Source organism: Glycine soja, chromosome 17, assembly GCF_004193775.1.
Source record: "Glycine soja cultivar W05 chromosome 17, ASM419377v2, whole genome shotgun sequence".
NCBI lineage: Eukaryota > Viridiplantae > Streptophyta > Magnoliopsida > Fabales > Fabaceae > Glycine > Glycine soja.
Genome location: NC_041018.1, coordinates 7,759,162 through 7,773,744, shown reverse-complemented (window position 1 = coordinate 7,773,744; position 14,583 = coordinate 7,759,162). Strand labels below are relative to the sequence as shown.

At 30.7% G+C, this 14,583-nt stretch overlaps 1 protein-coding gene across 3 annotated transcripts; it reads right to left on the bottom strand.

Moving 5' to 3' along the window:
- Positions 1-2,532: 2,532 nt before the first annotated feature.
- Positions 2,533-11,666, bottom strand: LOC114392367 (ABC transporter A family member 7-like). Of its 3 annotated transcripts, none has more exons than XM_028353483.1 (18): positions 11,563-11,666; positions 11,053-11,461; positions 10,864-10,949; positions 10,278-10,419; positions 9,552-9,671; positions 9,353-9,480; positions 8,683-8,841; positions 7,667-7,829; positions 7,463-7,588; positions 7,273-7,356; positions 6,079-6,434; positions 4,830-5,030; positions 4,493-4,602; positions 4,302-4,386; positions 3,852-3,980; positions 3,653-3,758; positions 3,409-3,497; positions 2,533-3,153 (listed from the first exon to the last, which is right to left on the bottom strand). In XM_028353483.1, exons 1-18 carry the CDS (start codon positions 11,632-11,634, stop codon positions 2,854-2,856), a joined length of 2,865 nt encoding a protein of 954 aa, XP_028209284.1. In that variant the 5' UTR covers positions 11,635-11,666; the 3' UTR covers positions 2,533-2,853. The 3 variants fall into 3 exon arrangements, with proteins under 3 accessions (XP_028209284.1, XP_028209286.1, XP_028209285.1); XM_028353485.1 differs by having other exon boundaries at positions 6,079-6,206; XM_028353484.1 differs by lacking the exon at positions 8,683-8,841.
- Between the last annotated feature and the right edge of the window lie 2,917 nt (positions 11,667-14,583).

The following is a 14,583-nucleotide window of genomic DNA, read 5'->3' as shown; positions in this document are numbered from 1 at the left end:
TTGTTTAACAGTTTGATAAATAAAAATATTTTAATAGTTTCTAACGTTTTTTTAAATATTACTTAAAATAATCATTTTTAACATCCTAACTTTTAACTTTTTTATATTTTTTTCTATTTTTGTCTTCAATATATTTATCCAATTTTCTAGTTATTACTTTTAAATAAATTATAATTTTATTATTTATGTCATTTTATATTTTTTTAATTACTTTAACAATTAATTTTTATCAAATACTTATAATTTAATGAGTTAATTTTTTAATTTTCGACTAATTTTGCATGATTTATCTTGAATGGTTTATTTTCCATGTACATTCTTGTATAGAAATTGATAGAGTTGATTTTGCAGGATCCAGGTTTTTTTTCTTTTTGGAAGGCCAAAGAAAGATTTATAAATAATAAATGATAAAAAAGTGAAGGGCGCCAAGTCACAAGCAGTGAAGGGGCTCCATAATAAATAATAAAGATTTTTTCAGGATCCAGCTTGATTGATTTCTTTTATATATATTTTACAAGTATAAATATAGAAGGGGATAATTATTTAATTATAATAGATTCAAAAAAAATATTAATTATCAATTAAAAGCCATTGATTCACTGTAATGTTTCGCCAAGTCCATGTCTCTATAGTATTTAACTATTTATTACCCTAAAAAAACTATTTATAGTATTTTTTTTTCAAAAAAAAAAGAATTGGTTCAGGAAAGAAGAATCTAAAATAAAATTTCTTATTACTCCTTCTCTCTCATTATAATTATCATTCTATATTATTTAATACAGAAAAAAACTAATAAATAAATAAAAAATAATAATAATTTTATAAAATTAATTTTATCATTATTAATTTATTTTTAATTCATATCATTAATATTATAAGAACTATAAATAAAAAAAATAATTAATATTACATTAAAAATCTAACATTACAATTATTTTATGACACATTTTTTTCATAGCGATTATTATGAGATGGAAGGAATAATTATTAAAAGAACCTAAAATCAATCAAATTCAATGATCCAATTCAATCCATCAAAATTTAATTGAATTAGGTTGAATGAATTGTGAATTGAATCTAATCCACTCATGTTCTCAGAAAAAATACCCACTAATTTGTTATTTGTTGATTTTTATCCTTTATTTTATATTTTAAGATCACAAAATCTTGTTTCTAAAATAAATCCCAAAATCTCAAAGTATCTTCATTTTATTTTTATTTATGTAATTGCTCTTTTTAATTTTCTATATCTTTCAATTTATAATTTTATCTCTATTTTAAAATTAAATTTTAATGATTTTTAAATAAATGACAAAAGTTAAAAATAATTTTATATGATAACACAATTTAAATTATTCATTTTAACAATTATATGAAATTATTCTAACTTAAATACGAAATATGTAATTACCTTAATTTTTACAAATTTTCCTTTGTCTTAACAGTGTTACTTGTGTAGTTCTGTTAACCCAAATCTATGCAGATGCCTGTTTAATGAAATTTAAGGACAAAAATATCATCATCTTCCTCATTGGTCACTGAATACGAACCACACTTATCATCAACAACAAAATTGTGAGCGGCTTGATCAATCTCACCCATTCAGCAAACATCCGAGCTAACACATGAACCACGCACACATAGTGCTCAATCGACGCAAAAATGCCATTTTTTCAGTCATGTATCTAAACAATTTAAGCGCTCCACCAAACAGATCTTTGTGATTGCATGCAGAAAGGAAAAAACTTGTGTTCTTTGAAGGGGGAATATACTATTTCGATTGGGAGGATTTGTTGAGGGCTTCGACGGAGGTGTTGGAGAATTGCGGTTGTTGGGGTTGCGGAGTTTGAGATTAAAGGGTGAGTCTATATAATGGTTTTGAGCTGATTGAGAAGGGTGGTGAGGAGGTTGTTGATGAATCTGTTAACCCTGGAGTTGGTGGTCAATCAGGTGCTGAGGGTGGTGGTGTTGTGGGGATGGATGGGAAGGATATTTTTAAACATTTCACTTATAATTAACACTGTTATTTAAAAGTCTTGACTTTGGCGAGTCAAAAATAATACAATTAAAGAGAAGAAATACTAATGTAAATTTGAGGTAAAATTCCATTATAAAAAAAATAAGGTTAAATTAATCTATAAATCCTTGAATTATTTGATAACTTTCAATTAAATCTTTGAATTTTTTTTTACAATTTCGTTCCTAAACTTTTTTCCTTACTCACTTGACCCATTTTATTTCAATTTTTAGCTAAATTTTTAGACTTATACATGATGCCAATGGATCTCACCCTTAATCTCTATTGACTTTTAAATTAGTTGTTCAAAATCATCATATTATCAAATAACAGATGGTATATTCTAATTAATTTTTTTGTTAAAATTCCATTTACTCCCGGCCCCAACCCCTCCCTTCTCTTTTTTTTTTTTTTCTTTCTATAATACATGAACATAAAACTCACATCGACAAAATAAGTAATAGAATATAGATGTTTCTCTAAAAAAAAGTAATAGAATATAGATTTCACATGTGTTTAGTATAGCGCACAGTGTAAAACCATTCTTTTAACAAAATAATCAATTGTTCATCCGCAGCCATACAATATTCAGGCTTGATGTTATCAGCAAAGCAATTCCTCAGCAGGAAAATCACTTAAACGCTTGCATTTGTAAAGACCAATCGATTATACTAATCTCACAATTAGGAAGGGGCTATAGGATAATGGGTAAATAGAATATCACTAGACCGAACTACTTATCCTGACTACTAGCTACTCTATGCTACACGGTTAGCATAGAGTAGCAGTTTATTTATTTACTGATTTGGTTGAGCAGAATTTATTTTGTATGACAGTTATGACAAGGTGTCAAATGCCTGAGCCTCACGCGCAACCTTAATGAAGACATCTTCCAATGTGGTGTCAACTAGACCCCATGCAGAAACGGTGAAGTTTCTCTTGGCAGCATCAACAGCTTGGAATACATCTGCTATTCTAACATCCTCTTTTGGCAACTCAAACTTCTGAGTACCAGAGAGATGGTATATCTTGTTGGCATTTGGGGTGAGTTTCTGCACCATGTTCTCCACATCTTTTTCATGATCCGAAGATGTTGTCATCGTGAACACGTAAGTTCCTCCATATCTTTCTTTCAGCTATGAGAAACCAACAGAAATAGCAAGTGTTATATAAGAAATCAAAAAGTCTGCACAGTTCAAATTTGCATTTTCTGCTTTGCAGTAAAAGGATAGACAGTGAAAGTATTTGATCCGATAGGAATTTTGATCTGCTACATTCAAAGCTGCATCCAAGAATCATGTGCAATCTATGGGTTTCGCATAAATTTCATTGACCCAACAGATTTATTTTGCAAAAGATTTTGATACAGCAAATCAGTTTAGCAATGTTACCTCCTTTGCATTTCCTACACATTGCAAGCTACCATTTACAAATATTCCCAATCGATCACATAAGGCTTCTGCCTCTTCCATGGAATGTGCTGAGAGCATAAAACCAAGAATTATCAATATTGTAGAGATAGTCAAAATGTTTTATGTTACCATGAGACAAAAACAAGCCGAGTATATCTAAATAATGGACAACGAGCAGAATAGCGTGCTTCAAAATCAAATCTACAAAAGAGTGAGAGAATACTGGTGAGAATGATTGCACGGTTCTGTTTTGCACGCTTGACAACATTCCATAAGCTTTTTCTTGAGGCAGGGTCTAACCCGGAACTTGGCTCATCCATGTAAATAACCTTTACAAAATTTTGCACGTGCAGAATAAGGAAACCTAAGTTGAATCTTCTTTAAAGAAAAGTGATTAGAATGGATTGAAAACTAAAACATACTCTAGGATCCCCAATCAACGAAATTGCAACACTAAGCCTCCTCTTCATCCCTCCACTGTATTTTCCAACTTGTTTATCAGCAACTCCTCCATGAAAAAGGTTTAAACTCATCAAAGATTCTTCTACTGCCTGCAGCAATAGATTGGTAGCTAAATTCACTTAAGTCTTCACTGCCAAATAATAGCTAAAAAAAAAGTTGTTCAAATTCTATGACTGCAATCGTCTTCTATATAGACCCAGCTCTTGGTAGAAAATAAGCAATAAGCAATAAATAATAATTGAGAACGTGTTGTAGAAGCACCATAACTTTAAGCACTTATTTATACTTAATATTTTGGGAAGTACAACTAAATACTACGTACTTTTTAAGTCCTAAATGATAAGACTCCTAACACATTGATCATAATCTTAATAAAATAAAAAATAAAAAATTCTCTCAAATTAACTTACTTGTGTCAAGAGTGAGCCTTTAAGATTTTTAAGTCTGCCATAAAAAAGTAGGTGCTCTCTACCTGTCAAGCTTTCCCACAGCAAGCTACAGTATAAAGAGAATGGTAAGTTAGAAAACATTTTTTTAGTAGTTATAGGTTTGATTTTAGAAAGAAAAAAAAAATATGAATTAGAAGAATTTTCCAGCTTACTCATGCTGTGGGCATACACCCATGGTAGTATATATTTCATCCATTTGAGTTCTTATGTCCAAGCCTTGAACAAACGCCCTACCAGAGGTTGGCTTTGTGAGACCAATCATCTATAAGCACACAAAAGCTCATTCGATTTATGACTTAAGGAGAAAATCACTCAAAGAAAGTAGCGTGATTCATTCTATTAGAATTTCATAACTTGGTGAATTTATCCTATTACAGTCTATTTTCGTAAGCTATTTTTCAAAGTTCGAACTTATTCTGTTCTCTTATGTCAGCTCAGACAACTCAAGCAAATTCCAATGCACATATCAGTTGAACAATTTTAACTAACCATGTTGATAAAAGAGGTCTTCCCAGCTCCATTGGGACCAAGCATACCAAAGCATTCCCCTTGAGGCACAAAAAGAAACAACCCTCTAACTGCATATTTATCTGGATTTCCATCCCTCCCTGGATAGACCTTTTTCACATCATCACATACAATTGTATGATTAATAGATGGTTCAAGTAGCAGTTGCTCCACCTTCTCCTTCTGAAGAGAAAAAGAAGAAAGCATTAAACATGTTACACGTATAACTCAGTCTTGACATATTGAGTACATCAGTACAACCAAACTTGTAACACATACATGATACATGAATAAGGTCTTTCAGCGAAAATATATAGTAACATTTATGAGACAAATACAAGCTTTTTTTGTGTGTGCACAATAGTAGCATCAAGGTTTGAATTTAGGACCTTGTACAATATATCCAAACCTTAACGGGTTAGAAAAAGCTAATTAAGTCCTCAAACCTTCATGTTACAAATTGTTAGGAATCTCAGATTTGTTTCCATATTTAATTTAATGAGGATTGTAAGTCTCCTATATCACATCAAAACACACGTAATGGATCATATCATATTAAGTCATTATTAATTCATAATTCACTTTCTGACATGGTATTAGAGCTCATCCTAGATGGGTTCCTGTGTTTGTCACGCTCTAGGAAGGTAGCCTTGAGCATGAGGGGGATGCTGGAAAAGTCACTTAAATTATGGTCAACCATAGATAGAAGGGGTGTGTTGAAAGTCCCACATGGTGGGTAGCCGTGGATAAAAGGAGACATGTGTCCAGCATTCACTAAAGATAGTGCCGAGATAAATTACATAAGTGAGGAGCAATCCTCACTATACAACCCGGGTTTTATAGGGTTGAGTTAAGCTCAAAATTCACTTTTTGACATTAATTTTAGAATATTCAGTCTCTATTCTCTCTTTTTCCTCCCTCAACACCTTAACCCACATAATTTCAGCACAAATATAATTTTTTAAAACAGAAAAAGTTTGTGATTGAAACAAAAGTTATTTGGTTCACTATGGAATGTGTGCCTGATTAAGGTTTCACCCTATTTGTACTACTAAGTTGTTGAAGTGCTGTGCATCACAATACTACTCGTCAATGAGGCAGCACCATTACATGAATTTCTAAAACCAACATGTGAAATGCGTCTTGTGACAGACCTTAGTATACTCAATTTAATAATCCAGGTGAACGCATAAGCACAGTATACATTCATTCAGTATTAAGTAATACTCACCTCTTGGATGACATCTGGTTTCTCCGTTTGAGAGAATACTTTTGACCCCTGCATTTGGGCATCAAGCTTTTGGAAAGGAGGCCTTTTCTGAAATCCTTTCAAGTAAAAAAGCGGACTTTTCCTACTTCCTGACAACAATACTTGGTCAACGTAGAAGGCAGCAAAAAGCATCACTATCCACTCAACAAACATGATAATTAAGACCTCTTTCATGCCATTGGTGCTTTCACTCAGATTCTGCCATTTCATACCACCTGACCCCGAACTACTCCCTTGAAAGGAAAATTGTGCTAACTCATACAACCCACGATATAAAGCAAACCCAGGATAAAACTCCATAACAATTATCCACCCTCCTGAAGAAAATCAAAAGGCTAGAAGATAACAAACTTCCAACACAGACAAAATTCATTAAGGCCGCTGAAGTGAAATTTAAGTAGTTAAAAGTTCTAATTATGGTATAAGTGATCTTTTGAGTCCATCATTTACAATTCATGGATAATCAAATAATTTCAGACTTTGGTAGTCATACAGTAGATTTTCCTCCAATGCAAATATACAACTTCAAATGCCAAATCATTATTCTGATAGGAACTGCTGAAAATCCCACGCTAACTAGTAATATGGCCAAAAAATAGTGTAAATACGTGGGAGACAATCCTCACTTCATGAGCTAACTTTTGGGGTTGAGTTAAGCCTCTAACCCAAATTCTAAAATGATATCAGAATCTATTATAATAATTGTTATTGAACCTATCAGGTCACCAATTATCGAGTTGTTATCATAACAACCTCAAATACCTAGTCATCCAAACTTTACTCTCTAAATGTCCAGTCCTTAATGTGAAAGGGGTGTGTTGGAGATCCTATATTGACTAGTGATATGGTCAAAATAATGTATATAATTCAAGGGTAACCCTTACTTCATGAGCTAGCTTTTGAGATTGAGTTAGGCCCTAACCCAAACTCTAAGAGGAGCACAGGGAAATTCATAGATAGGGAAAGAGATTAAGGGGAGAGATAAAAATTTCTGTTATTGAAATAAAAAATCAAGGAGAACATTTTCCTCTAAGGATTTCCCTTTTACACTGAAGCAATGGCTAGAGATATTGACTAGATAGAGCACATAAAGTCATATATGAAAACCATAAGAATAACCCATAATGGGTATCATTCCATAGTCACTTAACTTACTTGGAAATGATGTATTTTGAACAAAGAATTGGAAAAGAAAGACAGCTAATAACCCGGTTCCAAAGACACCAATATATGCAGTTACTGCAATTATCAAGAACACAAGTCAGTAATCACTAATCAGATCTGGAAAAAGAAAATAGTAATACACCCATTATTATGAACAACATAAAAGTAGCTATCATCAAACCTGTAGCAGTCTTAACATTTGAAAATATAGAAGCCACCATAAATGCCAGTGCAATTTGTAAGTTTATATAGATGAAATAAAACACAAATTGGATGCTGTAGTCATTGATTGTGAAGATTTTTAATCCTGAAAATAAAGTCAGCAGTATTAAAGAAAATGAGAAAATCCCAAAAAGAGAAAACAGTGCAATGGTTATACTCTTACCTAAGAGTGAGCCAAATATCACAAAACACAACATGTAGATTACTGATATGGCAAGAAAATAACCATATGAAATCATCCAATATGGCCCATCACCAAGACCATGCATTTTCATCATGATTCTTAATTTTTGTTGCTTCTCATATACTAGTGATGTCAGAACAACCTACACAAACATATAGAGCTTATCAAGTTGAACAGATAAATGCGCTATTAGATGGAAAGATATAGGATTGCAGATAATCAATTGGGTTTTATTCCTAAAAGGTATACAACAGAAACCATTTATTTTTACGAGGGTTGATGCAAAGGTATCGAAATAAAGAAAGAGACTAACATATGGTTTCTATCGACATGGAAAAAGAATATGATTGAATGCCAAGAGAAATATTGTGAAAGACTTAAGAAAAGAAAGGTGATTGCGATCATTGCGTTACTTATTCCGAACTATACAAGACATGTATGATATTGATGGGGTAACTACTAGTGTAAGAACTCTAGAAAGCAAGATAGAGGACTTCCCTAGAAGGATAAGATTACATCAAGGCTCATCCTTGAGTCTTGTTTAATTTAGTCTTGGATGTGGTTACCAGAGTTGTGCACAAGTTATCCTTAATTGCATGTTTTTTGCAAATAATATAGTTTTCATTGAGGATTCAAGTGAAGAGGTTAACTCTAAACTTGTTTAGAAGATAAACTTTGGAATGCAAGAGTTTTTCGCAATGCAATTTTAGCCAAAACCAAGAGAAAAATGATTTGTAAGTAAAAATAGGAAAAGATGTTTGCCACAGGTTTCTAAATTTAAAATATTTGGGATCAATATTACAAAATGATGAAAAGATAATTGAAGAGGTTACACATAGGATACAAGTTGAATGGTTAAAATGGAGAAAGACGTTGGGGGTTATTTGTAATCGCAAAGTTCCTACCAAGCTCAAAGGATAGTTTTATTGTAGTACTATTTATCCAACTATAGTCTATGGTAGTGAATACATATGTTCAGATATATGTGCTCTTACAGGAAAAAGTTGCAGGATGACCCATGTAAAGAACATAGTGCCCAGAAGAGAAGATAACTCAAGGTTAAAGCTGGTCTCAGGTTTTGGCATTTCCTTTACAAACTCAAATAACATTTTGGTTCCAGGTCCAAGCAGAAACTGCAAGTAGGAATTTGATAACTGCATGCATATAGATGTCAGTCCCTATCATCATCTGTCAGGAGCAGATAAATAAAGACCGAATACTATTAAAAAAAGGAAAAATGTTTATTGATTGAAATTACTATTATTAGATTAGCTTAGTGAAATTTACTGATGCAATTAATTTTGAAATTTGCAATACAGTAATTGAATACTGCATGTGCATCATGAACATAGTTCCACTTACTTCTTCCATTCAAATCATGCATTTGAAAAATTTAATGGTTAAGCTTAAGCAAGTTTTTTTCTTTAGAAAGTATGATGTTCCTTAGTCCAAATGTATTCCATCAATAATGAATCGAGTATGTGTTTTGATTTTAAATTTAATCCTATAATAAAAAAAATAGATAGACTCATAGTACATGCTAGCAAGTAGCACATTTTTATTTTATAAGCGGAGATTGAGCTGTCTGTTTCCTTATGTTGTATCCATGGTTAGGATAACAGCAAAGAGGATGCAACAATTGAAACAAGTTTTAGATGTATATACCAGATTTATAGAGCGAGGAATCCGCAATAACACACTACTAGGACCAAATCCTGTGTGTCGCTCATAGGTTGAGTTGTACCATATACAGACATTATATCCATTCCCGTTCGAATTTAGAAAATCAAAAGCTGCCAAAAAAACAAAAATAAGTACCATATTCCACACATTCCATGAATTGAAACAAAATGATATTAAGTACCTGAAACTATCTCATTGACTTGTCCATCTGAGTTACCTCTTTGATAACCTTTATATAGTTCACTGTTGATCTCAGAAGAACTATTACGCCATAAATTTAGAGCCTGATCACACTTGATCTCTAGATCAAGGAAAATAAATTCAATTAGTAACAATACGAAATAATTCAGATGAAGGCCCTAGTCATGTCTAGAGAGAAACAAGATTGTGTATATAAAATGCCAGTGTACTCCATGCAAAAATATTCAAATAATTTCTGGGTGCATTTATTGGGGAAAACTGACTATAAGATTATTATTATTGTGCAAGTATTTCAAATTCATGACGAAGGTTGCACTTATGGTTTTTTTCTGAACCTTAGAGTATTTTTTATTCTGAACCTTATGGTTCCCCGAGCTTTTCAAAAAACACAAATGGACATTTAGGTTCAAGTCAAATAGCCACAGGAATAAAATAGCAAACAATCTAGCCCCTCCTACCACAAAAAAAAAAATAAAAAAGTGCAAACAATAGTTTTGTAAAAGACATGATGAGCCTGCAGCAAAATATTCTGGCAACCTGTCATTTGCAACCAGTCATCATCAAGCACACACCAAACTAGCAAAACCATAAGAACATATGGCCATGAACACATCCAGGATACACTACAGTCAACGCAATTTGTGGGAACCATCAAGAATGGCACAATGAACACAAGGTACATCAGCAATACAAGAATGTTTCATACCATTGTCTGCTGCCGGCAGCGAGGGAAAGGAGAGTCCAGATTTCTCTGTGTCTGTGCACTTTGTTTGTAGATAATAAATGGGGAGACCAGAAGAGAAAGCAGGTTCAATAAAATTGTTACTCCCAGGCGTTGATTCAGATCCCTATATCAATACCATTTTGACACCAGCAACATAGTTCACAAAATAAATAAATAATAAATAAATAAAAAAACTTGCAAAAGCAGCCAAACTGAAATGTCAATACTAAACTAAATAAATAACACATGCAGTAACAATGTTATTCTGATTTGTCGTCAATGTAAAACCTTTTACAATGACAACACGTGTTTCTTAATCTCTAAAATTAAATATAAAAAAAAGTAAATAAATAGTACTAGTGTACTACATGGAAAGATAGTGGAACATCTTCAATCAATCAGAAATCATGTATGATAATTTTGTCAACTTTTATATCAACTACCCCACAGTCATCCATAGCATGATTTTTTTATTGATTGACAGTGCAAAAAAAGGAAAATTACATTCCCAGTCCAAAGAAATTAAACTCAAACAAAATGAAAACAGAAAAGCATGCAAGAAACTCACCAGTACATTCATGGCCAAACTAGCCAAGAAATCACTACCGAAATCACTTACGTTCAAGGCACTCCCAAACATATTAGCAGACACAGCTGTAACAAAAAAAGAAAAACACAAGCAAACACGTCATGAGTGAAAATTAACAACAGTGTGAGCATAATGTGAATTGATCCATCCTTGTATGTTACGACATACTTTCCGCAAAGGAGTGATTGAGTGCGGTGAAGAGCAGAGTAAGAGGACACGAGTCGGTTCTCCGGCACGAGGCATCGGGAAAATCCGGAAGGGGAAGAGAAGGGGTTCGCGCGGCGCGGTTGGGCGGAGCCGGAAGCTGCAGGAGCGGTGGCCACTCGATGGGGTTGGGAATGGCGCAGAAGGCAGCTTGAATGGAATCGGAATAGTGGATCCCACAAACTTTTTCTGAGTCAGGGCAGTGAGAGTGTTGTTCTTGGGTGGTTGTTGTTGTGTTGTTGGCGCAGACGCAGCCGCATTTGAAGATGGAGCCACCGAATTGCGTATCGATGAGGCGTTGGAGCGCGAAAAGCAGCAAGAAGAGGATCAGCGGGAACAGTACCAGCTGAGCGTTCGTTTTCACGTTCCGTTTCTATGAATAATTAATTTAAAAAAAAGTATCATTGCATGGCGCAATTGAATGAGGCGAATAGAAAAGAATAATGAAAAAGAAAAAGGAGAAGGGATTGGAACGTGGAAGGTTAGATTCTTGCGAAGAAGCGCGTTTGCTTGAGTCCAGAAGCTCGCGGGAACAGGATTTGCCATTAGTGTTATGGGAGCAGCGTTCTTACCGTTGTTTTGCGTATATATAGTGCACGCTTGCTACCTCGCCTTTTAATTTTTTAATTAGGGAGCACTAAAGTACCATGCCAAAAAACTAATTGTCTAGGTTCTTTTAATTAAGTAACGTCATTAATTTATTTATATATTTTATTATTTATCGTTAATATTATAAATAAAAAATAATTGATATTATATTAAAAAAATTAAAATATGATCATTATTTTAAAATAATTTTTTCTTGCACAATAATGTAAGTATGCTGTCAATTAAATTTTCACAGTCGACATATAAATTACTACTACGAATAAATAAATAATACGTACAGTAACACCATCGTTTAATTAAATAAAAGCTGTTATATATAAAAAAAAAGTCACGAAATTTCATAATGGTTATCTTCATAAAATTTAAAACGTATTTCTAATTAGTAAATATTTAACAAATTTAAGAAGAAAAATACGTTTTTATTTAAGTTAATTATCATAATTACTCGTCCCTTCGGGACATCCATAACATTATCATAATTACTCTGTCGATTTGACATATTTTTTTCTAAAAATTTTTTGCACTTGTTAATACATTTTTAATAACTTTATCAAACTAATTATCTTGAAAATAAAAATAATGATCTTCCACGGGATTATTTTCGGAAGCTACTAGCAAGTTACCCGTTCATTTGCATGGATTATTCTCATTTTCACAAATATTTAAAATACACTTATTTAAAAAATTAAATTTATATATAAAGACAAATATAATTAGCTATTAATATTCTCTAAAAGTAATTTTTTTATTTATGAAATAAATAAAAATATTTTATTTACAATAAAAATGAAAATAAATTAAATTTATTTTCCAATAAAGATATATTTAATAAATTTTACTTTAATACATTTATTATTATGTTATTTATGTAAAATAATTCAACACTATTATATGGATATTAATCAATAATATTAATTTATATTAAATTATTAAAGATAGAGTCAAAAAATTATTCTGTAATAAGAATATTAGTTAATAATACATGCATTTTCTTTAAAAAAATATTATATAATAGGTATGAAATATGTAGTTAGATACTATTTTTGTCTCTTTTTAAAGAATCTCATTAATATTCATATCAATATCTAGTTAAAGTAGATAATTTTTATCAAAATTGAGACGAGTTTAGAGTTATTTGTTATATATGCATAGTTGAAGTTTATTTATGTAATAAATAAAGAATTAAAAAAGACATAATTATGTATTAATGTAAAAACAAATCAACATGATTCTATAAATATAACCAATAAGATTATTTCATGTGAAATCATTAAAAATATAGTTAAAATATTATTTTGTAGTAACTAGAGTAACTAACAATACATAAATTTAAATAAAATTATATATAATATGTATAGAGTAAGTAATTAGATTCTCATTCTCTTTCTCGTGAATGAGTCTTGTGATTCCTAGAATTAATTTAATTTATTGTGTACATAAATTTTGTAATAATAATATATTTAACAAATTAATTTTAATATATTTATTATATGATTATGTAAAAATGATGTTTAACCTTAATATATAAATATTAATTAACAAAATTTTAATATATGAAGTTATTAAACCTATAGACAAAATATTATTTTGTAATAAATATATTAACTAATTAGATATAAATTATTTTTTAGTATAAAATTTTAAACCACATAATATTCATTTATGAACCATAATGATTTCTCCATAACGGTATCAAACAAGATTATTTTTCATGAATAATATGTGATATTTATCTTTAAAAAATAAAACTAATTTAACTTATGATAGTATTGAGTAACTATTTTAAAATTATTTTATAATAATAAATTACTTTGTAATAAATATATTAACTAATTAAATTTTAAATTTTTTATATAATATTAAAATTTAAAAAACTGAATATAGTTATTACCTATAAATAGTTGTATAAGCTTAAATATGAAGAAAGAAAAAATGTAAAAAAGAAAGAATAAAATAAAATGTTGAATAGAAAAAATACAAAAAAGAAATAATATAACTTTAAAAGAAAAAAGAAAAAGAGAAAAAAAATTTTTAAGAAAAATATAAAAAAGGAAAGGAAAACATAAATGAAAAAGAAAAGAAAGAATATAAAAAAGAATAATAGTTAAAAAAACTGAAAAATAATAAAGAAAAATGAATAAGATAAATAATAAAAGGGTTATTTTTTCTTACATATAATAAACAGATAATAAAAAATAAAAAATAAAGAAAAGTTGGAAAGAAAGAGATTTGCAAAAGAAAACAAATTTTAGTAAAAGACAAAAAACCATGAAAATGACACGTCAGCATTTTAAAAGGGGTAAGAAAAAGTAATATTCCTAGGGTTTGTTTTTCTATATAGATATAGAATATAGATTTTTCATCGAGAGCCTTTTTAAAAATGTTTCTTCAACTCTAAGATCTTCAGAATTTTTTTCTCAACTAATTATCTCTTTTAATACCTCCTTTCTTATGGAGCAAGAAATTTCCCTCAAACAATAACATTACCACAATTGCAGTACACTTTTGAGAAACCATTAATATGCAATTAAATGCAAACTAACTCAAATCAGGAGTTAAAACAAAATAAAAAGGCAGAAGAATTGCGTGTGGACCTAATTTTCCACCTCTAAATTGTAGCTTTTGCCATTTGACGTCATTTTATCCCTACTCAACTCAACTAAGGAGTACAAAAAGATAATGATATCAGAAACCAAATGTCTTAACAATTGTGGAAATCCTATGAAATGTGTCATTCTTAAATGGATGCAATGAATGGAAATACAGTGGCCAATTCTCGACGTAACATTAGAATTTGTTTCCACACTCAAATCCACCATTCCTATTTCAAAAATACAAACATCTGAAGAAATGTAGAACGAGCATATTCTAGTTACCACTTACCAG

Bases quoted from the DNA above. Each gene is read 5' to 3' on its own strand.
- LOC114392367 (XM_028353483.1), bottom strand. From the start codon at position 11,634: ATGGCAAATCCTGTTCCCGCGAGCTTCTGGACTCAAGCAAACGCGCTT. The intron at 8,842-9,352 runs GTATATACATCT...ATATGCATGCAG, and splicing joins TTCCTCGCTCTATAAATCTG to TTATCAAATTCCTACTTGCA. The intron at 3,759-3,851 runs GTATGTTTTAGT...AATTTTGTAAAG, and splicing joins CGTTGATTGGGGATCCTAGA to GTTATTTACATGGATGAGCC.